This window comes from Podarcis melisellensis, assembly GCF_964234715.1.
Source record: "Podarcis melisellensis genome assembly, chromosome: 4".
NCBI lineage: Eukaryota > Metazoa > Chordata > Lepidosauria > Squamata > Lacertidae > Podarcis > Podarcis melisellensis.
Genome location: NC_138531.1, coordinates 79,835,640 through 79,861,282, shown reverse-complemented (window position 1 = coordinate 79,861,282; position 25,643 = coordinate 79,835,640). Strand labels below are relative to the sequence as shown.

The following is a 25,643-nucleotide window of genomic DNA, read 5'->3' as shown; positions in this document are numbered from 1 at the left end:
CTAGCTAGCAGGACCAGTGGTCAGGGATGATGGGAACTGTAGTCTCAAAACATCTGGAGGGCTGAGGTTGAGGAAGCCTGCTCTAAGCCAGTGGTTAGGAACCTGTGGTCCTCCATGTGTTGTTGGACATCAGCTCCCATCAGCCCCCAGCCAGCATGGGAAGCATGGGAGTTGTGGTCAGGCAACATCTGGGGGCCACAGGTTCCCCAACTCTCCTAGCTATTGGGTTACAGTGTGCTAACCCAGGGGTGGATATCCTGTTGCTCTCCAGGTGTTGTGAAACTACACCTGCCTTATCCTTGGCAATTGGCCACTTGGCTGCGGCTGATGGGAGGGTCACAGTTTCCCCATCTCTGTGATAAACCATCCAAGGCAGAGATACTGTGGAACCCTGCTTTTAGCTCAGGAAGCTGATTAACATGAAAGAACAGAAACCCTTATCTGCAGTCACTATGCTTTTCTGCTGATTCTGCAAATCTTTGAGGATGACAAGAATAATAAAGCTCAGAAATCACTAGTCATAAACCTCAAATGCAAACCCTACAGTGTGTGTGTGTGTGTGTGAGAGAGAGAGAGAGAGAGAGAGAAGTGTTGCCATCTAGAGCATAGTAAATTCAGTCTGCAAACTCACCACCACGACCACATTTTCATGCATCCCCAAAGAGAAACTCGCATGAGGAGTCAGTGAAAAAAATAATTGCACTCAACTGAAAAGAGATCTGTTTTAGTGGCCAGTGAGGGAAAGTTTGTGCGCGTTTTTGGACATACCAAGATCTGACTGCAGTCCCAAGCCTTCATCCACCTTCAATTATATGCACACATAAAAGCTGCCAGAATGATCTTTCCCTTATGCTTTTCAAAGTCATAAGATGAGCACTGGGCTGTCATGAATTGTCAGAGGTAGAACTAGATAATAAGCATTGATAATTCAGTAGCTGATAGATGGGGGGAGGGAACGTCAGATGAGTATATACAAGAAAATGGAACACATACATAATTTTCTTTGGGACCAATTAATGTTATACAAGTTTGCATATTTTTAATAAGAAATACATTTGACATTTCCTTGTCACCGGGCAGGAAAGGGGAAATCTTCTGTAATGAACGTCAATGAGATACTTTTTGTTGTTGTGTTGTTGTTTTTAAATAAATGAACACAATCTGAGCTGCATCACAATACAATCATTAGGTGAATGCTAACCCCAGTAACAACATGGGCATTAATATTTCAGGTATATTCCATGGGCTCATTTTGCAAACTATATTATTGAGTTTTCTTCTGCACAGCAGCAGAAGGGTCATGGTAAATTCTCACCCCTTGGTGTTTTCAAGAGTTCTTTCCTATCTCTACCAAAAAGGTTCTCTGTGAACCTTTTTGGCTTCACAGGCCAAAATCTGTCAGTCACCTGACATCATAGTGACATCGGGTGATGCTGCGCTTTGAAGCCCCATTTGTCAAGACTTCAAAGTGCAGTGTAGGGCCGTTTGAAACCCTTTGTAAGCTGCCCCACACTGTTCTTTAAACCTCTGAAAATTGGAGGTTCAAAAGAGCGGAGCAGGGCTGTCCACTTTCAAACAGTCCACACTGTTCTTCGACCCTCTAGTTTTGGAGTTTCAAACAGAAGCTATATCAGGTGTAGAGGTAGGTGTGCTTTCCCCCCAATCAGCTGGTGGGCCAAATGGAATAGCCTAGCGGGTCAAGTTTGGCCCACAAGCCAGAGGTTTCCTACTCTTGTGCTACATCACTGAACTATTTATGAGCATTGCATAACAACAACAACAAAAAAAGCCCCAGTATAGATATTCAGCAGCAGGCAACACACAATCACTTACAGGAGTTTTACAAGACCTGGCTACAGCTCAATGGAAGCGCTTGTGCTTGGCATGTACAAAATCCCCAGCTTTAATTCCTGGCCTCTCCTGCAAAAAGGTAGGAGTAATATGAAAGAAAGCTGCTTGATGCCATAGAGAGCTGATGCCAGCCAGAGTAAGCACTACTGAGCTGGATGGGCAAATAGCCCAGCTTAGTATAAAACAACTTCCTATGTTCCTATTGCGGGACTTGCCGATCAAGACTTGCCGATCAGAAGGTCAGCGGCTCGAATCCCCACGACGGGGTGAGCTCCCGTTGCTCGGTCCCTGCTCCTGCCAACCTAGCAGTTCGAAAGCACGTCAAAGTGCAAGTAGATAAATAGGTACCGCTCTGGCGGGAAGGTAAACGGCGTTTCCGTGTGCTGCTCTGGTTTGCCAGAAGCGGCTTAGTCATGCTGGCCACATGACCTGGAAGCTGTACGCCGGCTTCCCCGGCCAATAAAGCGAGATGAGCGCCGCAACCCCAGAGTCGGCCACGACTGGACCTAATGGTCAGGGGTCCCTTTACCTTTTATGTTCCTATTGTGGGACTGTGTGCACTTATCAGTTGCATGAACAGCCGCAACCACATGAGCTACCTGAAATGTCCAGGCACAGGTTGACTACTACATCTGATGCTTCTGAAAACGATGCCACCAACACTGTGATATCTGTAGTCTGTAATACCACAACCATACTTTGTCTCCCTGTCTGCTGACTCGCTCTGCCTTCCCTGCATGGCAAACCTTCTCTACAGGATATTACATAGAATTAAGCTGGAGTTCTAAGATGTGCCAAAAGATCACTGTTATGTACTAAGCTTGGATCCTAGAACAATAGGCAAGTAGGATCCTAGAATGCAACAACTGATTGGTTTGCAAGAAAAGACCAATCAGGTTCCAGGAGGAAGTTAATCAGCCTATCAGGCTGGTGGGATCATAGAATGCAACAACTGATTGGCCTGCAGGAAAAACCAATCAGGCTCCAGGAGGAAGTTAATCAGCCTATTAGGCTGGTAGGATCGTAGAATGCAACAACTGATTGGCTTGCACGAATCACTGTTTCTCAAGCTGCAATAAAGAGAATGAAATCACTACAGGACTCCGAGTATATTTCAGTCCCTATGAATCTATACAAAAAAGACCAGAGGTGTATCACCAGATGCAGCTTGCCAAGTGGGCTGGGGCCAATTTGGTGCTCCTGTTGGGAGTGCTTACACTGTGTCAACCTCCCTGCTGCCTTGCCCTTCTTCATCTCCCTCCCAGAAGGCAACAGCAATCCGCCTGCCAGGAAGCTAGCTCTTGTGGGTTATCATCTACTTTCTTCTACCAGCACTGAACACACCAAACACACCGATCTCTGGTGCTGTTGTGAAGGCAAATGCTGGCACAGGAACACCAATGGCTGATCCTGGATCATCGCTGGGTCTGGCTGGGTCTCAGGATTGCCTGGCTACCATTACCTGGCACCATTTGACAGCTTTTCTGGATGCTGTCCTAGTCAGAAGAAGCAACAGGAGGAAAGGCCTTCCTTGCTGCTGCGGGTACACATAGTTGAGCTCTGCTTTGGCAGTTAATTGTAGCAGGGGTGCATGTAGGATATGGAGAGAGCAAATACAAAGCATCCAAGCCACAAAACCACAAAGGTTATTTAACTTAAGGACTAAGTAAAGCTAATCAAGAAATAGTAATTGTATATTGGCATTGAAAGGAAGCAGGAGCAGGTGACCAGCACATTTGATGGGCTTGCCCTTATAATTCAGAACTTTTGGCAGAAGCTGGCAAAACAATGGTAAGAGCTACAGCAAAGGTGGGAAGCTTGTATCTCTCCAGATGTTGCTGACCTACAACTCTAATTGCCCAACCAACATGGCCAATTGTCACAGATGATGGGAGTTGCAGCGCAACAAAATATGGAGGACCACAGGTTAGTTACCCGTGCCCTATAGCATAATGTCTTTCATCTAAGTCACTAAAATTCTTTCTGGGATATTTCTCAGATGTATTGTTAAACATTTCATGTCAAGTTTTAGTCCTTATTATGTTACTTCCCAAATCGTACGGAGCTTTACTCCATTGTAAAAACAAACAACCCCATCCTGTATCCATTTTCCACCTGCGTTATTATTACCCCATAGATTCGTTTATTCTAAATTTTAATTGTATGTTGGACTGGGGACACAAAAGGTCAGGGAAGTAAACGTGATCTCATTTGCAGTTACGAAGAAGTCTGTTTAGGTTCAACCATCTTAAAACAAATGGAATAACCTTACCCAAGGCTGATCTAAGGACTCAAGACAACCTCTGCAAGTTAGCAACAAATCCTGTTTTAGGTTTCTGTCAGTGAGCTTTTTGCAGTGAGGTATAAACAAAGGTATTAACCCCTTGATTATCTCCCATGTTGAAAATGCATTTTGGTGAAGTCGTTAAGTTCCCTGCGTTTTCCACAATGTTTTGAGTCTAGGAACCTTTAAACTCTTGAGTCATGCCCCACTTCCTTCAGACATTGTCAGTCTTTGTGGGGCTAGATCAAAGGCCCATGCAGTCAAACCAATTCCCATTTCCAATGCCTTTCTTTAAGCTAACCTTAGTCATATGACTGACAGGGTGGATGATTGCCTATAATCCTCCTCCACTGCCAAGAATTTGCCAATATTACTCTTCTCCTCTCCCACTATCTCTGGTGACCAAAAGGCACAGTACTTTTAATTATTAGTACATTTAAAAAACAAAAACCCAAACGCCCCCAAAGAACAATGTGGAAAAATACAATAAAAGAGGAAGGAAAGTGATGTAATTTCATAGGTTTAAAAAAGGAAATAAAAATAAGTGGAGTGGAACCCCCAGGGAGGAGGAGGAATGCCTTTAATAGCCCATAAGGCTTTGCAGAAATGTTCCTTTTGCTTGCCAGGTGCTTGATACTAAAGAAAAGAAAACATTTTTTATCCCACTCTGGGCTGTTTTAATCGGACTGTGTGTGTCAAATAAGGCAGTGCATTTTAAAACATCACAGGAAGAAAGTTAAAATGTAATTGGCGCAGAGGAAAGGAAATTTCAAATTAAATAGTGCAGACATTAATGGGGTGGGAATGGAGAGGGGAAGGAGCAATTGGTGATCTTTGTTTTTCAACCTGATGATACACTATTTCACCAAATCTAGAAGGACTTTGGCTCACAATTCTCAATTTGAAGTAGCATGAATCCATAGGATTTAACGTCGCATAAATTCAGAGTCAGCTTTTCATTTCCACAGGGGCATTTCATACACATTTGCCATTCAACGTCATTTAAAAATATACTTTAAAAAAAGAAAGATATATGGTGTATTCATTTGCTAGGCTTTAGACATAAAGCACCGTTGAAGCTGGTTCTCAGGAGAAATCTTTTAAAATGAAACTGCAGTAAATTTGGGTCTGTTTAGGAGAAAGAGAGAGGCCCATAACAAGATAAACTGATCCGTTTGCCCATTGTCTCCATCAACAGGATTACCTCAAAATGAATGGGGAGCAGGTGAGGTTTAGCAAAAGGTTAACAAAGCAGAGTTTACATTCTAGCCCAGCTTTTGTCAACCTGGTGTCCTCCAGATGTTTTAGCCTAGGAGGGAGATGTACTATTCTGTACTGTACAGTGGTGTAGCCAAGGGTAGCCAACACGGTGCCCCCCAGATGTTGCTTCGTGGCAGACCCCCTTCAGCCCTGGCTAGCATGGTCAATGGTCAGAGGTGGTGGGAATTGTAGCTGGGAGGAAGAAGGAATTTGGCTCATTTCAGTTTCAATGTGAACCTACCTTAATTCCCAGTTCTTGAAACAATACACAAATTGAAAGGCAGCCATTCTTCGGAATTTGCTCCAAATTTTGCAATGCAATTAAAACCACCAAATAATGTGCACAAAAAAATTAGGGGAAAGTGTGCAGAATAAAGCAAATCTCAGTTAAAATAACATACAAACTCATCGTATTAGGGGGAATTGCTTGCAAAAAATGTCTATTTGGGGAGAATTCTGCTCTAAAAGGCTGACAAATATTCACATGGATTCTTTTTTAAACAAACCTGCAAACCAATGTTGATTAATATTGAAAAAATAAGAAACTGAAATTGACATATTTGCCCATCCCGGCTGTTGTCTGCAACATCTGAAGGAGGTCACATAGGCAACAGGGCATGTGAACACATAAGACTATAAACTTGTTTTATAACCTGGAAGCTTAAAACTTCCAATGGAAAGATCTTGGCATTTCTTACCTGCAACAGATGACTGATTTGCACGATAGCGCTAGATCCAGAAAGGACTGCCGCACCTCAAAGGAAAGAGCGTACTTCAGCGTCTGACCATCGATAATCAAAGCGATGTCATTCTCTTTGCCCAGCGAATCACCCAGGTTTGCACAGTGCTGAGTCAGTGTAGCTCTTGTTGCCTGAGGGATGCACACAAAAGAAGGAAAGGGAGAATAACACTCCTTTCTAGAATGGATCCGAATGGCAGACATGACAGTCAGGGCCATTGCAGTGACGGCCCCACATTTGTGTAACTCCCTCCCAAGTAGTCCCATCATCATGCACTCTCATCAATGCAGTCGTTTAAAAAGGGCCCCTCTTATTTCAGATGGATTTCTCTCATAGGATTTGTGGTGTCGCTGGCTTGAAACTCTTTTGTTTCCCGAAGAAATTTAAGATTTACCTACAGAAATATTGTGATTTAGTGGAATGTTAAGAAGGATGCTTGGTTATAAATAATTGGCCATCACTAAACTGGATCAGAATTTGATGATAAGTGAGATTAAGAGAAACAAAATCTGTAAGAGAACCATTATATTGTATTTAAATGAGTGGTTATAAAATTGCAAATAAGATGATAATTTGCTTGAAAAAACTTATTGATGATGTAAGTGGGAGCGGGAGATGTGAGGAAGTCTAAAGATGTTATGAAATTTTGTAAAAACAAAGCAATGCTGTTTATTATTTTTGTATTTCTTTTATTAAAAACTCCAATAAATATTTATAAAAAAAAGAAAAGAAACTCTTTTGTTTCCCAAAAAAACGGGGGTCTTGCTGGCCTCTTTGTGGTCAGAACTGCTGTTTTAAAATGGTTCTGGTTTTTATGCAAGTTGCCTTGTGAGGGCTTTGTCCAGAGATGTGGCCTAGGAATGTTTAAAGAAAATAAATAAGGATGCAACACATAGTTGCTTTCATGAGCACATCATACATTCATTCATTCATTTTAAACCCTGGTTATGTGTTCTCTCAGGACACATAACACCTTTCGGGATTCAGCTTCAGTTTATGGCCCATCACCAGATCCAGCCCGCTGCCATCTACATATTGGTGGCAGTTCTCTCCTGATGGCGCTCCCAGAGGCTTCATATAGATGTTAAAGAGCATGCAGGACAATATGGAACCACGACAGAACAGGACAACTCCCAGGGTGCTGGGCAGTAGCCTCCCATAACTTCCTTCCGTAATCAGCCCTAGAGTTAGGAGCAGACCCACTGAAGCACAGGGAACCCAACCCCAACCTCCCTGAGATGTTTCAGGATATTGTGGTGAATAGTATCAAAAGCTATCAAGGAGAACAAGCAGGGTCACCCTCCCCACTCCCATCTCCATCCCGACAAACGTCATAAACTCAGAATGACCAAGGCAGTTTCACTGCCATTAGTAGGCCTGTGGCCAGACTGGATCCAAGAAATCAGTTTCCTCCAAAGCATGTCTGACACTGGACTGCCACCTCATCCACCTTGTCCAGAAAGGGGATATTTGCCACTGGACAGTTGCTGTTGAATGCTTCTGAGGCCTGGGAGGTCTTCTTAAGGTGGGGGCGCACCACTACCACCTTCAAGGGAGATGCTCCCCCCATTTTTTAAATTATTTTTTTACTAATTAGGAAAATAGGATTTCACTCTTTAATTCTATAAACTGCTGGCTGAAGGCAAATGTTACTTTTTTTTCTATAGGCAATGGTAAACACAGTACATTATTACATTCATGCAATTTCCCTTTCTTTTACAAATACGTTATCAGCACAGAGCGAGCAACTTCGAGCAACTTCGAGTTAAACACACTCCTCAATGGAAAGATGTATATACAGATATATGTCTGCTAAATATATCTGTTTATCCGTGCTTTAGAAGATCTCTTTTTATAATGCCCCAGGTTGCAGGTAATAGCTACAAAATTCGAACAAGACTGGAGCAGGATTATATTTGTCAGGATTTTTTTTTTAAAGGTATTTATGAACCATTGTAATCTTGTGACTGCTTTATGGGCCCAAATTCCTTCAGGGAGAAGTCACAAACCCAGAAAACTTGTTGCGGATTATAGCATTTTCTATCCTCACCTCTGATTTGACAAGCAGATGTGGAAGCAGTGCATAGATAAACTACTTAACAGAGACAATACAAGTGTGGGCACTGGACAGCTTCAGTTAAGCTAAGTGTTGTAAGGCAATGAAGGGAATCTTGAATGAGGGCTTCAAGGGAACAGTCTTCATTCTGCATCAACCAGTGTACTGGGCTTTGACCAACTAACCCAGGTTTCACAGGGCAAGGGCATCCTCTAGGCCTAAGTATTGGCCTGAGTTCCGTCAGCTGACCTTGCAGCCCAACGGGAGTCATTAGACTCTATAACAGGGGTGCAGAATCCTTTTCAGAACCATGGGCCACACTTATTTCTGGGCAACTTTCTTCGGGCTGTATTCCAGTGGTGGGTTGGGCAACAGCAGGCTGAGCAACAAATGTAGATTTTTTCCCCCTTTGTACAGTAGGATAATTTTACACAGCACTATTTTTCTAGAAAAAGAGGTGCCCACCTGAGAGGTGCCGAGTTCCAGCAAGTTCCGGCTGGGAAAAAGCCCTGGTTTTACACCTACTCACACGTCCCTCTCTAGCCTCCATCCAGACAAGCATTATCAGTTTCAGTCTTGCAAAAACACTCAAGAGGGTGTGTGGCTTAGGCAACCCTTCCTTCTGATCTGGCATTCTTGAGTCCCACTGGGTTATTACACAGATTCCAATAACTGTGCCTGTCTGTCTATGATTACATTCTCTGCCTCTGGCCCTTGGTTCCTGTTTGCCGGATCTGGTATCCGACCGCCAACGTCTTCTCAAACCACAGCTCCTGCCCCATGTCAGGCCCAAACTCCATGGCAACCTATTCCAAGATAGGCCCCAGGTCAGAATTAAGTTAAGTGTCATTGTTGTTGCTGTTGTTGTTGTTTAGTCGTTTAGTCATGTCCAACTCTTCGTGACCCCGTGGACCAGAGCACGCCAGGCACTCCTGTCTTCCACTGCCTCCCGCAGTTTGGTCAGACTCATGTTTGTAGCTTCGAGAACACTGTCCAACCATCTCGTCCTCTGTTGTCCCCTTCTCCTTGTGCCCTCAATCTTTACCAACATCAGGGTCTTTTCCAGGGAGTCTTCTCTTCCCATGAGGTGGCCAAAGTATTGGAGCCTCAGCTTCACGATCTGTCCTTCCAGTGAGCGCTCAGGGCTGATTTCCTTAAGAATGGATGCGCTTGATCTTCTTGCAGTCCATGGGACTCTCAAGAGTCTCCTCCAGCACCATAATTCAAAAGCATCAATTCTTCGGCAATCAGCCTTCTTTATGGTCCAGCTCTCACTTCCATACATCACTACTGGGAAAACCATGGCTTTAACAATACGGACCTTTGTTAAGCGTCATACCCTTCCTTAAATCTTGTTGGCACAGCTGCTTACAATGTCCTTGCAATGCTATTGTAATAACTTATTCCAGGATACCTAGCTGTTACACATCACCTTGAGCATTTCTTGACTGGCACAGTAACAACAGGTTTCGACAATCTATTCACCAGCTTACTGGTACGTGTACAAACAATTTGCTCCTCCAAAAGGTAAACGTGCATGAATACTGTCATGTTGTATAAGCATTCTCAAGGAAGCTGTATCGGTACTTTCCAGAAGCAGAGATCTCTGCATTCCCAGTGCAAGCCCCTCAACTGAAGCTCCTACTATTACTTTAAAAACAACAAGGCTTATTAAATAAAATAATCCCCACCAATGAACCTAGATTATGAATGTACTAAAACAGCCCAAACCAGTGTTTGCCAATCTTTTTGGCAAGTGCACCAGGGTAACAAAGTTCAAAGTAAGAAGGGGGGGGGGAGTGCTAGTCCAGGAAAGTACCATATGAATTTGGGTGCTTTTGACTCTTGTTATCAGAGCATACCAAAGGATAAAGAAGCAGTGCTAGAAAGGGAGACAAGACCGTAGGATTGACTCTGTGCCACAAGCATGTCTGCTCCTGTCCAGAAGCACCAGGGGTAGCTTTGTATGTAGAAGGTCCAGGGTTCAATCCCAAGAATCTCCAGGTAGAATGGGAGATAACCTGCCCTGAAATCCTAGCAAGCTGCTGTTCGTCAATGTAAACCATAGTGAACTAGATGGACTAACAGTCCAGCTCAGCGTAAGGCAGCTTCCTATTTAACACCTGCTGCCTGTGTCACCCAAGGCACCTATGCCTCAGGTTCACTAATTAGGGCTCAATTTCCTCCCCTTAAAAATGATTAATGTAAGTGTTATTTCATTCCTTCTTCCTTAGTTCTTTCCCCATGATCATCTATATGACATGACACAGTCAAAGTCATGCCCTTTTGAGGACTGAGGATTCCAATAAGAGAGCAAAGAGCATATCTGATTAGCTTCCACTGAAATCGACAGCATTTAGAAGTGGTGAACTTTGGTGGACAGAATTCTGATACATCCCACATGGGCTTCCTTTTAATTAAGCATGCACAGGATCAAGTAGTCAATGGAGAAGAAAACATGGAAGGGTGTTTGCGCATCTACCATATGGAATATTTTAGCATTAACTAGGGTCTGAATATTTTTGAAATTTCATTCCCTAGTTCCTTCAGTTGATGTTCTTTATCAACTTTGATCCCAACAGTGGCTACTACCTAAGAAGTTAAGAAAGTGATGGTTCATTTTTTATGCCTTTTCCCTCATCTGTTGATGATTGTGGTTTATTTAGGAGAAAGTGCAAAACTAGCTTGATTCCTAAAATCAAAATACTACACAAACAAACGCCTAAAATTATTGCCCGAGGCACGCAGTAGATTATCATGTGGGATTCTTGGTACCTTCCAGTTCCCAGCAACAGGAAAGGGCCTCAAGTGTCAATTTCCCAGATTTTCCTGAAATATTTCACAAATCCCTTTACAGGGAGAGAGAGAAAACCTGTGTTTTTCAGCAGAAACCATTTCCCCTCATCCTCTCCCTTCTCTATACTGTTCCCAATACACTGTTCCCACACAGTTTGCCAGCCTATTAAGCCTGTGCCGAAAACACTCAGCGTTAGAAGTATTTTATATCCTAAAAGGGAAATGGCTTTGTTTCATGCATCATATAGTAGAACACCATTTTTTTTTCTAATCTGCTACCGGCCCCCACAGCATTACGTCCTCAAGCTTCCTAACACTTCTGAACAGTACAAGACAAGAAGCGTCTCTAACAGCAGCCCAATCTGACCCGCCATGTCATTGTTAGCAGCAAAATAAAGCACCCTTGTTACATCTGCAGCTTGAACCATTTCCAGATTTTAAGGAACAGGAGGATTGAGGAGAAAGAGGGTTGGAATAGAAGGGGCCTGTGTAGTTTTGGCTCAGCCAGAGTCTGCTCTTGGGTTCCCACATTCCCCAAGCCTGGCCAAGGCCCATCTGAGAAATAACAGCCTGTGAGGTCACTCTGAGGAAGAAGATTGGATGACAGGTACTAAATATGTGTCTGATATCTGCCCCACATCTTTTTGCAGGCCATTCGCCTTACAAAAAAAGGGGGGTATTTATCTGGTGACCTTTCACATATGATAGGCATATGTCAAATGGGATAGTCCAAGCATTTCTGCTTTTAAAAAAGACTTCATGCTGTAGCCATCCAACAGCAAGAAAGAAGAAAGGATGGTTGCCCATAGGGGCATTCAAGTCAGAATTCCCCATGGAATGACAGTAAAAACATAAGAAGGTCAGTGATCTATCCGAGGGGTCAGCAAATTTTTTAGGAGGGGGCCGGTCCACTATCCCTCAGACCTTGTGGGAGGCCAGACCCACCACCACCTCCCGAAAGCACCCCCCTCCCGAAAGGGCCCCCCCGCCTATGCCACTCAGGCCGCAGCCGCTGCCTCGTCTTCAGCAGCATCGGCGTCCTCTGTCTTGGGGGGGCACAGAGCCCATGCTGCTCGCCTGGGTGGTGGAGGCAGCCTCCGCGCCACTTCCTTTCCGTTCGGCCGCTTCCTCCTGCTCTGCCGCCTCAGCGAGAAGGAAGGGGCAGCGCCCAGAGGCGTCCATGACTTCTGATTGGCTGCAGGAGCTTCCTGCAGCCAATCAGAAGCTATGCCACACTGCAGAAGTCAGTCTCCACGCGGCAAGGCCTCTGAGCTGCACCTGTTTATCGCAGGGACTGACTGAGCAGGCGGCAGGGTCCACAAGGTTCGCGGGCTGGATTAATGGGCCCGGTGAGCCGTATCCGGCCCACGGGCCTTATTTGACGACCTCTGACCTATCCAGTCCAGCATCCTCTTCCCACAGTGGCCAACTAGATGCCCATGAGAAACCTGCAAGCAGGATGCAAGAACAAGAGCACTCTCCCTTCTGCAGTTTCCAGCAACTGGTATTCAGAAACATTACAGCCTCTGACTGTAGTTATAGTATGTAATCTTTCAGATATTTGGTGGAATGGATTTCAAGGAGAAGGAGAAAAAACTTGCATGGCATTCTTCTAGACTCTTCGCTATTGCTGGCTGCCATTTTTAATTTCTTGGAGCAGTGTTTTCCAACGTTGGGTTAAAGGGTCATAGTTCAGTGGTAGAATATCTGCTTCATACATGGAAAGTCCAAGACTCCATCTCTAGGTAGGGCTGAAACCCTTGAGAACTGCATCCAATTAGTGTAGATTGTGGGGAGGGGAGACTCAGCCTGCGGGGGTCAAATGCAGCCCTCCAGGCCTCTCCATTTGGCCCAGGAACTCTCTACAGGTCACAACCCTTCTCCCTAGTCCATACCCCTTTACTGGCCCTCTTTATTTATTTATTTTTTTGCACTGGTCCATTTTTGCAGTTTTACCCCTGCACCCTCCCTCCCCATGAGACTTTAAATGCCCCAGGACTAATGCTGACTTAAAGGGTAAGCAAGATTTCCAGCTAAGGATCTAGTAAGCCTAATGCACAACAGTGGGTTGAACAGTCCTATAGGAATACAGACAATCCCTTGGGGGAAATAAGATCATGTTTAAGCGACAGAAAATGAGCATGAACTTGATTTCTCCCCCCCCCCCCCGCTATTAGGATAGAAGTAAACAGTAGTAAAGACTTTGCCTTCCTGCCCTGCCCCCCAAAAAAGAGGTTAACTGGCAACCCACTATGTAGTTATTAGTTCAATGTTAACAAAGGGGTGTCTATGTTTAAGAAAGCTTCGAAAGGGTGAGCCAGTTAATCTGTTTCCAGCATGTTTATTTTCATTCTCAGGACACAGCTGGGTAAGATGCAGTGTTTTGTCCAGTCAGCTACTGAAAGCTGCTGGAAGTGCTCCTTTAGAAGAGTTTTCAGGTGTTTTCCGCCATACTGAGGAAAGCATTTAGGCTAACTTAAAAGCATGCTGCCTCGCTTGCCCTCAGGTTTCAAACTCATTTCTGCAATGCTGTGTTAAGGTCAACAGGGTCCTTGAACGACAACTGACAGAGCCCGCCCCCTTTCACAACAAAGGGAAGTCCTCATCACAGGGTTTGTTTCTACAGTTATCGACTCTGTGCCTTCCATGCTAATCAGCAGTCCCAGAGCAAGCACTTACAGACACAATATGACCAAACTAAACCCCACAACCACATCGAAAACAACAACAGTAATAACAACACAGTGGAACAGCAAAAAGAATAAAAATAAAAATAAAAACAGCAGCAGTAAAAGGACTTAAGTTAACTATTTTAAATGCTTGGGGAAATAAGTAGGTGCAAGGTAATTTCTTAAGAGGAAATTCCATAAATGGGGTGCCACCAGCAAAAAGGCTCTGTCCCAAATTGCCACCCGGATAGTGGGACCCCAGTACTTTCAGGATTGCCTGGACCCTCATGAACCAACCCAGATCCTGGATTTGTCCTCTGAGACCCTTCACTCCATGAGCGGCCCGGAAGTTGGCAACACAAGCAGAGGACTTATCAGCGGTGGCTCCTCACTTGTGAGATGCTGTCCCTAGGGAAGTTCACCTGGTTTATCACCAGGCCTTTTTTAGTGGGGCAAGATCTGCAAAGCCTGTTTTATTTGAATACATGTGGGTTGTGTTTTTTTTAAAAAAAGATTTCTATTGATTGTGTTTATTGAAATTTGTTTTGAGTATCTGTATTGTGTCTGTAAGCTGTTTTGAATAAAGTGAGATAGATAGATAGAAGATAGATTGATTGATAGATAGATAAAAATTTAAATTAAATTAAAGAAAGGGGAAGAAAAGCCATGAAGTAACTGTCCTCATGAGGTAGGGAGAGAAACAGCAGCATGGTAAACTGGAGCTGCAGAGCTCAATGCTAATTTGGGACCAAACCCACCAACTGGGTACATTTTGTTTAATTCAAGGGGCGGGGGGGGGGGGGAGAGAATCTGCAGTATCCTTCAGCCCATGAAGGAATTGTTAGTGTAAAGGGACACAGCAGCTGGGGAAGGATTTAAGGACATGCACAGTTGACTTCTTCAGTGCTTTTGCTGAGCAAACAAACTCTCCCTGTTTAACCGCAAGTAATTAGCAACGGTCCTTGAGATACCATTTGCTGCTTATGGTTCACTAGCTAAGTCTTAGGGGAATGGAACTGGTTTGCTGCAACTGCAAGAATCCCAATCCAGGAAAAAAAAGGAGGGCACGTCCCGAGGAAGGATTAGCTATTGTGCCTATTTCCCGAATTCTAGCAGATAACTGTGTAAGAATTTGCAGTGATTCCGTGCCAGCCATGGAAACACATTTCCCCTCTGAGGACTAGAGAAAGCGCAATGTTAAAAAATAAATAACAATGGCCAGACCCTAAACATTTTCACTCTTTTAGAGTACAGTTGCCAAGTTTTTCATCTTCCCAGCAGGACTCATGCACTTTTAGAAGCAGCCAGAAAGAATGAAATGTAGCAGGTGAAGTTGGTCACAGTTCCAAAATCCAGTGAAATTACTTTCCTGCTCACCAACCTTCTGCAGCCCCATCCAGGAAGCTATGTTTGATTCTACAGAATGCAAGAAGGAGGGTATCCATCATTTCAGCCAGAAGTTGCCTAGGATGGAATTCGTCTAGAAAGGCAGCCTACAATTTAAATAATATATAGGATGAATTCTAAGACATGAATAGAGTTTCCAAATATTTTAAGCTGCTAGAGAACCACTCAGAGCACAGGTGTATTTGTGGAAAATGTGGTGATCATGTATCTCGTACCTATGGGACCGCTTCTCCTGGTATGCCCCATGGAGAGCCTCAAGGTCCATAAATAACAACACCCTAGTGGTCCCAGGCCCTAAGGAAATTAGATTGGCTTCAACCAGAGCCAGGGCCTTTTCAACTCTGGCTCCGGCCTGGTGGAATGCTCTGCCTCATGAGACCAGGGCCCTGCAGGATCTGATTTCTTTCCGCAGGGCCTGTAAGACAGAGTTGTTCCGCCTGGCCTTTGGCTTGGAGCCAATTTGATTCCCTCCCTCCCTCTCTCTCTTTTTTTCCCTTTCTTTTCCTTCTCCTCCTGTGATGAGGCTACATTTTAATATTTTAATGTTCCATTATTTTAATGTTGTATTTTATTTTTGTTTTTAAGTTGTAATCATTCATCTTGTTTTTATTATTGCTTGTAAGCCGCTCTGAGCCCGGCCTTGGCTGGGGAGGGCGGGGTAAAAATAAAAATTTATTATTATTATTATTATTACTATTATTATTACAGCAACAAAAGGCAGCAGCTTCTATTTCCTACTCTAAGAGGTGTTCAAAAAGTTGCACTTTCTTACCATGTAATGGTTCCTCTGCCGTAGGAATCAGGTCACAATTCCCAAGCGTGTAATGCAATTGACTCATAACTTGAGTGCATTTAACTTGTGCAATCGCAGCTTTATCCGCTGGGTGGCCGGCCACCTGAAATCGCACAAAACAACGCACGCAAGGCAGAGAGCTTAAAAGCTCTTTCTGTGTCAGGTCTTCCTGCAGTGGAAAGAGCTTTTAAGCTCTAGGGCTTGCTTGCTTACTGGGTTCTGGGGACGTCCAGTGAGAGCTCTAGGGGAGCTCGCACAAGAGCCTCCCAGAGCCTGGAAAAGAAGGTGGGAGGCTTAAAAGTTCTCCATCTTGGGGGGGGGGGGCAAGGCCCACTCAGTGTACCAGCTTCAGAAAGGTAGGAATGGTCATGCAGGGCTGGTTCTGGTTATACACAATTTTGGCTTTAGGCGCAATCCCTTGCAACATAACCCCCCATGCAAGTTGCAAGTCGACTGTACATGGGAATGGCTTCACAACCAGCCTGTGTGCCATATGCATAAGATAGAGGTGGTGTGTTAGCTCCAACATAATTGAGAGGCAGTGTAGCATAATGGTTAGAGTGCTGGACTAGGACTTGGGAGACCGAGGTTTGAATGCCCACTCAGCCATGAAGCTCACTGGGTGACCTTGGGTCAGTTGCCATCCTTTAGCCTAACCCAGTGTTTCTCAACCTGTGGTTCCCCAGATGTTGTTGGACTACAACTCCCATCATTCCTAGCCAGCGTGACCAGTGATCGGGGATGATGGGAGTTGTAGTCCAACAACATCTGGGGAACCACAGGTTGAGAACCGCTGGACCTATCTCACAGAGTTGCTGTGAGGACGAAATGGGGAAGAGGAGAATAATAATTTCATTATTTATCTGCCACCCCAGTCACTCTGAGTGTTCCTAAAATACTAAAAACACAATAAAGCATCAACCATTAAAAACTTTCATGTATACCACCTTGAGATCCTTGGAAAGAGAAAGGCAGTATGTAAATGTAATAAAGTAATAAAATAACAAAGAACAACTATCCAGGTATGGTCACTGGCAAGACTGGAAAACATAACAGAGGGTGGTTTTATCTGAAACTGTGAGGTTGGTTTGGGGTGTTCAAACTTGTGGGAGATCCCACAGCCTAGCAGGATGCTTCCTCTTTTCTACTAACTACAGAACGGTTAAAAACAGAACAGTTTCTACCTGCAGCATGATAAACTTAACAGCAACTGAAACCTTTTTACTGGAGCACAGTAAGCCTAATAGTTAGTCTCGCCCTACACAAGGTACAACTCCAACCTAAAAGCATGCTGGAGTTAACTATGTTAATTTTCTAATTCGCTATTTCCAAGAGATTACGAGCCTAGCCACAAAGCTCCTGGCAATCATTAAGACATTGTTCACACAAAAGTCTGTTTACAGAAAAACAAACTTTCTGGCTCTGGTGACCTGTCTAAATTTAATTCCATTCTCCAGAGTACTTCATGTTGATGAACAGTAGGGCACTTGTTATAAATCTTGGGAGCGCAGAGCATAATTTGTCGACAGGCAGAGAATTAGAATATTCTGAAGCAGAGCTCATGTGTGGTCTGCACTCAGAACCACATCCTGCAGTTCTGGAAGAAACCTTGTGATGGTTTGTTTGTATTTTATCACTTTCCAAAGCCCTTCAGAAAAAGCTCCATCTAATCAGTACAACTCAGCAACTGAATGGAAAAAAAACCCCTGACAGGTTGACATTCCATAGAACCAAAATTCAGGCCATTAAAAAGAAAAAGAAGAAACCTTGCGGGATATATTATAGAACACAATACTATATGCAGTTCTTAGGGTGTCCAAACAGAGGCACTGCAGCTTGCAGCTGCAAAACCAGTGCCTGCAATCCCTCCCAGTTCCTCCTTTCTACCGCAGCCACTTGCACTATCCCAATACCACTCCAGAATTATGGGATGTAAGGTGACAACTGCAGCTCAAGGGGGAAGAAACAAACAGAAGTGGGTTCCAACCTCTGACTTTTAAACAGAAATCCACCAGGTTCAGCTTTCAACTATCACTCCCATCTACGCGCTGGGAAGTTGAACATGTTGAATTTTTGCCTGTTATGAAGCTTTGAAAAGACACCGAGCCTTTATCAGAAAGGGTTGGTAAATCTAGGGCAAGATGCAGCCAAGTGAGATGCTTTGAAATCCTACTGGTTTCAATAAGAGAATGTGAGCACACATTTCTTCCTCTCCCACTGAAAAAGGGAGGGCTTTGAGAGTGCTCAATTTTGGCTGAATTGGGGTCTACATCAGTATAGTTGCCCTGCCCATGCTTGCTGCTTCAGAGAAGAATAAGAAGAGATCTTGGAGTGGACTGGCGCACAAAAACGTGCACACATTTAATAAATCAATCAATCTTGGAGTGAAACAAATCCATGCAAGAGCCTATAAAAACACATCTTTGTAATAGCTGGTATGCTGTTGTTTTTTCCACTTTCCTTTCATTTGACTACTGCATCTCATAAAATTTGATGACTACATAACATTTCCAGAGAAAACAGTTTTGCTTTAGAGAAAAGTTGGACACCTTTCATATGCAAATTGCTCCGTTATGCATTCCCAGCATTCTTGCAGTTCAAGGGTTCAGCTAGCCTCTTAACAAAAGCTGAGCAATTCAAGGGCAGGGGAGATCTATATACAGTCCCAGGTAGGGATAGGCAAATATGCACATTTCCATTTCTCATTTTTCTCATCTTCAGTTTCCCACATTTCCGCAGAAGTTGCCGATGTGTTCATGGAAAGTCATCAGCGAATTTCTCCAAATATAGCTGTGCAATTTCCATTAAGATACATGTTTCTGCAGAGTAATTTCCCCTAATAAAATGCTATTTAATTTTTATTTTCGGTGATATGGGAATTATTAGACATACTTCACCCTAGAATGTGCATTTTTGTACATACTACTTGACTGGAGAAATGCAAAATTTGGAGAACTACAATTTAAAAGGATGGCTGTATTCCAGGTCATGCATTCTTTGGGAAAGTACAAATGAGGTAGGTTTGCCTTTAAATTAGAACTGAATTTCTCCTCCATCCCTAGTCTAGGCAATGGTGCTTGGTGAGGTGAAGGGCAGGGCAGCTAACTACAGATGGGGCTGGGGGTACATGGAACCAGAGGCCACAAAAGGCAGAGCACACTTCACGCAAAGACACATTTGACACATCCTGGCAGAGGACGCAGTGGGGGTGTGGAGTGCAAGCCTGGAGGATAGTTAGGGGCAGAAACAGAGGGCCTGAGCGATGGGGAGGGAGAGCTCTTTTGGGCTGCGCTGCAAGAAAAGAAGTACTTTCCTCTCAATGCAGCACGGAAACCAAATGATCTCGTGATGGTTCCCTGGCTCTGCTTTAAACAAAAGCAACACAACCTGCCTGCCCCTTCAGCTGCTTCCTACTCAAGTCTCCCAAGTGGGGTGTGTTAAGTTGTGGGTGAACATATCAGACGACACAGCGATTCTTCAAACAGCTCTCGTTTATTCACAGGCCAGAACAGAACTGAACTGAAGGGTTCAGCCAGTCTGCTTATATAGAGCTCCACTAGAACGCAACAGTAACCATTTTCTGTAACTATCCAATCACTGAATGTCACTTTCGATCCCTTATTTGCATATGTGGACCTGAACTATCTACAGTATCCCCCTGCTGGCCCTGGGTGAGAACTTCAGTACATAACAGGGTGTTGGCTAAGCACCTCCCTGCAGTGCATGCGATTGGCTGAAAACACCCAGAATTGAAAACACCCTCGGATTGGTCCGTGGGAATATTTCGAAGTAGTTGCAGGGCATTCCTTGTGGGTCTGAAACAAACCGCTTTGTGTGGAGTGCAACAAATAATTGTGTCCTGATTGGAAGCACCGAGCTGGTCTCAAGGAAAGAAGGATATTTGGAAAGAGAAGCTTAGCCAACTCCTTCAAGCATAGAAGGAAACATTGGATGCCATATTGACTACTGTGACTTGCTGCGAGCCAGTATTACTTGTGGTTTGGTCAGGCTCAGCCTAAATACTAGGAAGCTAGACTCCTGCCTTTGCCAAGGGAACAGAACAATATTTAGCCAGGAATAAATTCTATTTATTAGTTAATGTAATCAATTGCCATGACATATTTATATTTAAATAGGGATTATATTTAGGAAACGGGAGGGGGGATATCCCATGTATCTAACAAAAGATTCCCCCCCCTTGACATCTTATTTAATTCATTCAAGATTTTATCAACATGTACACTAACCAAGACATTGCTTAGCATTCCACTCAATGTGATGTATTTGCCATTTTATTTTTAGAAATAGAAAAACAAATTGGCTGAATGACTAGTCCATTCACATCTTACTCTCTGCTATAAGGAGAAGACTAGGCTGATTCACGGACACTCAGACTTCAATCTTTAAGTTTTTGGGAAAGTGCTATTCACCTCCATAGTTCTTACACCAGCGTAACCAAATAATGGACACCCATTTGTATGGGCACTCAGGCAACCAGAAAGGCCTTCCCTGGAGCTAGCAATCTCCTGACTCCCCAGCCCCTGTCCCTCCTGAAATTAGGCTGGAAAGCAGCCTTCTAGCCAACAGAAGTCATTTTGGGGTGTAACTTCACAATGCAATTATGCTGGAAAAGGCCTTCTATTGGCAGAGGCCCTGCTGATGGTCGCATCTATAACTACAGCTCACACCACACTTTTAGCAAGGCTTTATTGATTATGGCTCCCCAGTTGAAAAAGACCCCTTTCACTGAAGATATGTCTGTCCCCCTTGTTGATACATGTCCATCACTGGCTCAAGGCACATCAGTTCCACCTGACATTTAGGAATTTGTAAAGATAGTCAGCTGTCTTTATTGCTGTTCGATTACTGCCAGGCTCCTCATGACAAGACATAGTTTCTGGGTTTATTGCAGTATTTTATTGCGGTATTTCTTACTGTCAATGGTACGCAGCCCTGAGAAACCAGCTGAAAAATGTAACAAATAATGCAATGAATTTTAAATGGCCAGCACTTTGTTCTGTTTTGCTTTTGCTCCCCAACTAATCTTTGCGGAGTTGGACAAGGTATAAAATCAAAAGACTAAATATAAAGGGACACCAAGTTCTGCATTGTCTTAACTGAACCTCTTTTGTCTTGCCAGTCAATGTCGATAATACCGAGCTAGACAGAACTCAGTATAAGCAGGGGTGAACTCTGGTCTTTCAAATTTCAGTGGTGCCCTATATGAGGCCAAACTTCCTCCTGCTTCCTTTCTGCTCAATTCACTACATCCTAGTTGTGATGCCCAGTAGCGCCCCCTAGGCTCAGCGTCCAGTGTGGTGGAACTGGTCACACTGCCCTAAATCTACCTCTGGTATAAGGCAGCTTCCTGTGCCCCTAGACAGCGCTATGCATATCCCACACTAAGCAAGGATGGAATTTAGCAATGGGCTCAAAGTACACACAGCCCCCATAATGAGTTTGGCAGTGAAGTCATCCCCTGCTGCCTGTTCGAACTACAAGAACAGAAATACTACCAACTGGGACTCGGGGATTCAATTGTGCATTGGACATGCAGATTTCCTATTGCAGAACATTGACTTTGGGGAAAATCCATGGTCTGGCGAGGCCAAAGAGCAGCTCTCCTGGCCCTGCATTTAATACAACAGCTATATAATCAGGGAAATTGGCCAGCGGACCTCATTTCTGGAGCTACTGCATCTGTACTTTTTCTGCCTCAGGCTTCCTTCAGGCCCTAATTAACCTTTGCTCATAAAGCAAGTCTGTATTCCAAAGCTGCTTAATGGCAATATATATAAGGTAGCCAATGATGTAGAAGGAACATAAGGCTCCACCCTGCAGAGGCATTGCTGAAACTACATTTATTAGGCTGCAAAATACAGCTCAAAATTGTGCTTCCAAATTTCCAGCCACTGTTCTTCCCAGCCAGAGACTCCACAACTTCTTTATATATTAAACACAGCTGTAATTTGATTTAGGGTGCAAGGTTCGGTGTATTGGTTTCTACAGAGCTAACAATGAAGTCAGTTCTACTGAAACTAACTAGACATATATGCCAGTTAAGAGCCTTCAATACCAGGATTTTTAGTGCTGGGTTGCCTATAAAAAAATAAAGGGTGATAAGCTACAGCTGATTTAAACTGACCCTTTTACACATGGAAGAGTATAAAACCCCCTGTTTTTCTCACTGTTTTTCTTCCAAAACCAAATTCTCTGGAGTTTGCCCATATAATTTTTGTTTAATAGTTAAAGCAATTAAATTCAGTAATCATATCAAGTATTGCACCCTAATTGCAGGGGGCTGGACTAGATGACTCGTGAGATCCCTTCCAACTCTACAATTCTAAGTCACAGAAGGACCACTGGTAGGAACCTCTCAGAATGGTACCCAATTTGTATTTAAGCATTCTCCTCCCACAATTGTAAGTAATGTATATAACAGCTCTTAGAACTGTCAGGACTCACTAGAGATAATATGGGCTAGACAAATTCATCTGTGGGTCACCTTCATATGTGTGTGCCATGAATTAATCTGTTATTTTAATAATAATAAAACCCTACAAAAATGTGCATTGAAATATGTAGTTATAAATATTTTCCCTCTACAAACCTATGTTTAAAATGCATCTTGATATCCTCGCCCCATTTCATTATATTTGGAGAAATGCAAAATCTGATTGACAGCTACATTCTGATCCGAACATTACTTGTCTAGGATAAGGTCAGTTTCTAATGGAGTTCACAAAAATCAAATTCCTTACACATCCTTGGTTCAATAAGTTCTACTGCAGAGTGCAGAGTACCTTCACTAACTTAACTGAATTAACCAAGGTGATATAAACAGACACACATATACACACACACACTTCTATTATTACCGCTCTTCTAATTCCCAGAATATGTTGAAGCAAATACAGTGGGAAGATACTTCCAGATTGAAGATTTTTAATGCTGCCCACTCATTGTTCTCCCACTATAAGTAGGATAACTTTCCACGCTTAGGCAGATACAACCCCCTATCTTCCACCACCTCAATAATGTTCGCTTGCCGTTTTTTTCACTCCATAAGACACACCTGACCATAAGACGCACCTAGTTTTTAGAGGGGGAAAGCAAGAAAAAAATATTCTGCGCAGAGCATGTAAGCGGCTCTCGCTTTTCTTGCTTTAAAGCAAGCAAAGTGAGAGCCGCATACATGGCTTCTGCTTTGCGCAGCTCTCCCTAGGAGACACTGGGACAGGTGCTTAGCTTGCTTGACAGCGAGGCGGGAGGAGGGATGGACAAGCAAAGGGAGAGCTGCGCAAAGCGAGAGAGAAGCCATGTAAGCGGCTCTCGCTTTGCTTGCTCCCGGCCGTCCCTCCTCCTGCTTCGCTGAGAAGCCAGCAGAGCAAGAGCGAAAGCTGTGTAGCAGCTCTTGCTCTGCTGGGTTCCCAGCAAAGTGGGATGAGGGACGAAAGGGAGCCCTTACACGGAGCCCCTTCCGTCCCTCGGAGGGCAGCCCGTCTGCCCCCTCTCCCACCTCAGGGAAAAGCCAGCAAGAGCCGCACACACGCTCCGCGCGGCTCTTTAAAGCGAGCGCTGAGCAGAGCCTCCCGCTTGCATTCGCTCCATAAGACGCACACACATTTCCCCTTCCTTTTTAGGAGGGGAAAAGTGCATCTTATGGAGCGAAAAATATGGTACTTTTTAATTGAGTAAAAATGTGGCAATCCCACATTTAAACATCCAGTGTGGAAGTACCCAGAAATCATGCAAGCTTGCTCTACTGGCAAAATGAGATAAGTGGTGACATTTTACATCAGTGATGACCTCTGACTACAGTCTCTCAGGGGTGAAGAGCCTTTGGCCCTCCGGAAGGGAGATGGGAGTCCAACAACAACCGGAGGGGCACAGGTTCCTCAACCCTAATTTATCTGCACACTTGATTAAAAATACAAACGTATTTGTTCAGTTTCAAAAAATACTCTGAAATTTTCAAGTTCCAGCCCTAGGCAGCCCTGTTCAGGGAAGTTTTTAATGTGTGATATTTTAGTGTATTTTGGGGTTCTATGGAAGCCGCCCAGAGTGGCTGGGGAAACCGAGCCAGATGGGCGGGGTACAAATAATAAATTATTATTATTATTATTATAGGCAAGCAAGCGGTGGGAATCACCTAATCAGTTCCATTGGCGAAAACCCCGTGCAAGGAAAACCACTTGTGCAATGGGGCTTTCTCCCTTCTCTCCTCCCCATGTACCCCATGAAATTGACTCAGAGTGGTCGGGAAAACTGCTGGGGGAGAGAGAGGGGAGATTCTTTTACGGCTGGCAAGCTAAAATGCTTGCTTTATTAAAACAACTGCCTTGGGTATTCTTCCCAAAGGCTACAGTCTTTAGAGCAGTTATTCCAGAGTAACCCAGTCAAGACCAATGATTATATTTTGTTCCCATTTTTCTCCTCTGTAGAACGCTCATCAAAAAACTAATAAGACAGAAATGGGATGGGGCAGGATTTGGTCCCCTGTCAGTTTACTGGATATGTCTGCCTTTCCGAAATGTTTTTATTAAAGTTTATCTAATAAACGTGATCTCTGCATCAATGATTGAAAAATAATTTTAATAAGATAAAAACACAAACCAACCAATATCAAATAGCTGCCTTGAAATTAAACTACTTAAGTAATTTCCCCAAAGGCCAAAAGAAATAGGTTTAATATTTACTGAACCTATTAGTTCTCTCCGCTGAGTTAATGCCACACTCTGTCTACCAAGTCATGACCACAAGGGCCTATGGAACCTGATAATATTAGCATCTTTACATATCTCAAATATCACAGATATGGCCATCAAATTCTAATTAGGAAAACAGTTTCTCTTTTTACATTCTTTCTCACCAGTCTCTACAAGAAATTAAGAAAATTTCCCCAAAGACAGCCCGGAATAGCAATCAAAAAAGTATTCTCGTTTTAAATAACTTTTCTTTTTTGCATTTAATGATGTAGCACAGAATACAGAATACGGAAACCCAAAAGGCACAGGATTCTGAACTGCACAGGATATCCCCTTGCAATAATGCTGTCAGGTTGCTTGAGTGAGCAGGACCAGCCTCACTGCCCAAGTTCTGCTCTTTAAGTGGCAAAAACACAATGAATGTGTTGGGAGCTAACAACGCTTGTTTAATATATGTATGCCATGAAAAAAATCAATCAACACAAAGTCTTTGTTTCCCAGCAGATTTTATAAAATGCACAAGTTCTTCATGCGTTGAGTGGCGGGGGGGGGGGGAGAGATTGTTAAACCCTCGAAAACAGGTGCTGTGCCTCTAATTCATTCAGTGGGTACTCTCTTACTATACAGGCAAACAACAGATATTACAGCAGGCATACTGTGCTGTGTTTTTCAAAGCTATTCGGGATTTTTTGGGGGGATTTTTTAAAGCCTTTCATTCATCCAGCTCTTGTTGAAAGACCAACTTTTTAAAATTGCTCCTGACCTGAAATTGGGAGCCTCTGGACTATTTTATGGATTATACCTGGTGCAGCATATACAAACACCATTGCAACACCAAGCTGTGTGGGTGCATCTTTACTTACACACACACACACACACACACACACACACACACACACTGCTCTTATGAACAGATGCCCACTGCAGCTCACTGAAACATGGGCCACGTTTGCCCATAGCACTAAGCCAAACCATGGTTTAGCAGGAATCCGCAAACATGCTGGCTTCTGGGGAGATTGCTGCTACTTTGTTCCCTCCCCCCCCCCCCAGCACTTTCAGCTCATTATGACAGGTAAACC

The 25,643-nt window shown here is 43.7% G+C and overlaps 1 protein-coding gene across 9 annotated transcripts in view; it reads right to left on the bottom strand.

Moving 5' to 3' along the window:
* The window catches only part of ATP8A2 (ATPase phospholipid transporting 8A2), a 308,445-nt gene that overhangs the window by 175,645 nt on the left and 107,157 nt on the right, over positions 1 to 25,643 (bottom strand). For all 9 annotated transcript variants that reach the window (XM_081909320.1, XM_081909321.1, XM_081909322.1 and 6 more), the window contains one exon: positions 6,094 to 6,266. In XM_081909320.1, coding sequence (XP_081765446.1) covers positions 6,094 to 6,266 — 173 coding nt within the window. The remainder of the gene's footprint in view (positions 1 to 6,093; positions 6,267 to 25,643) is intronic.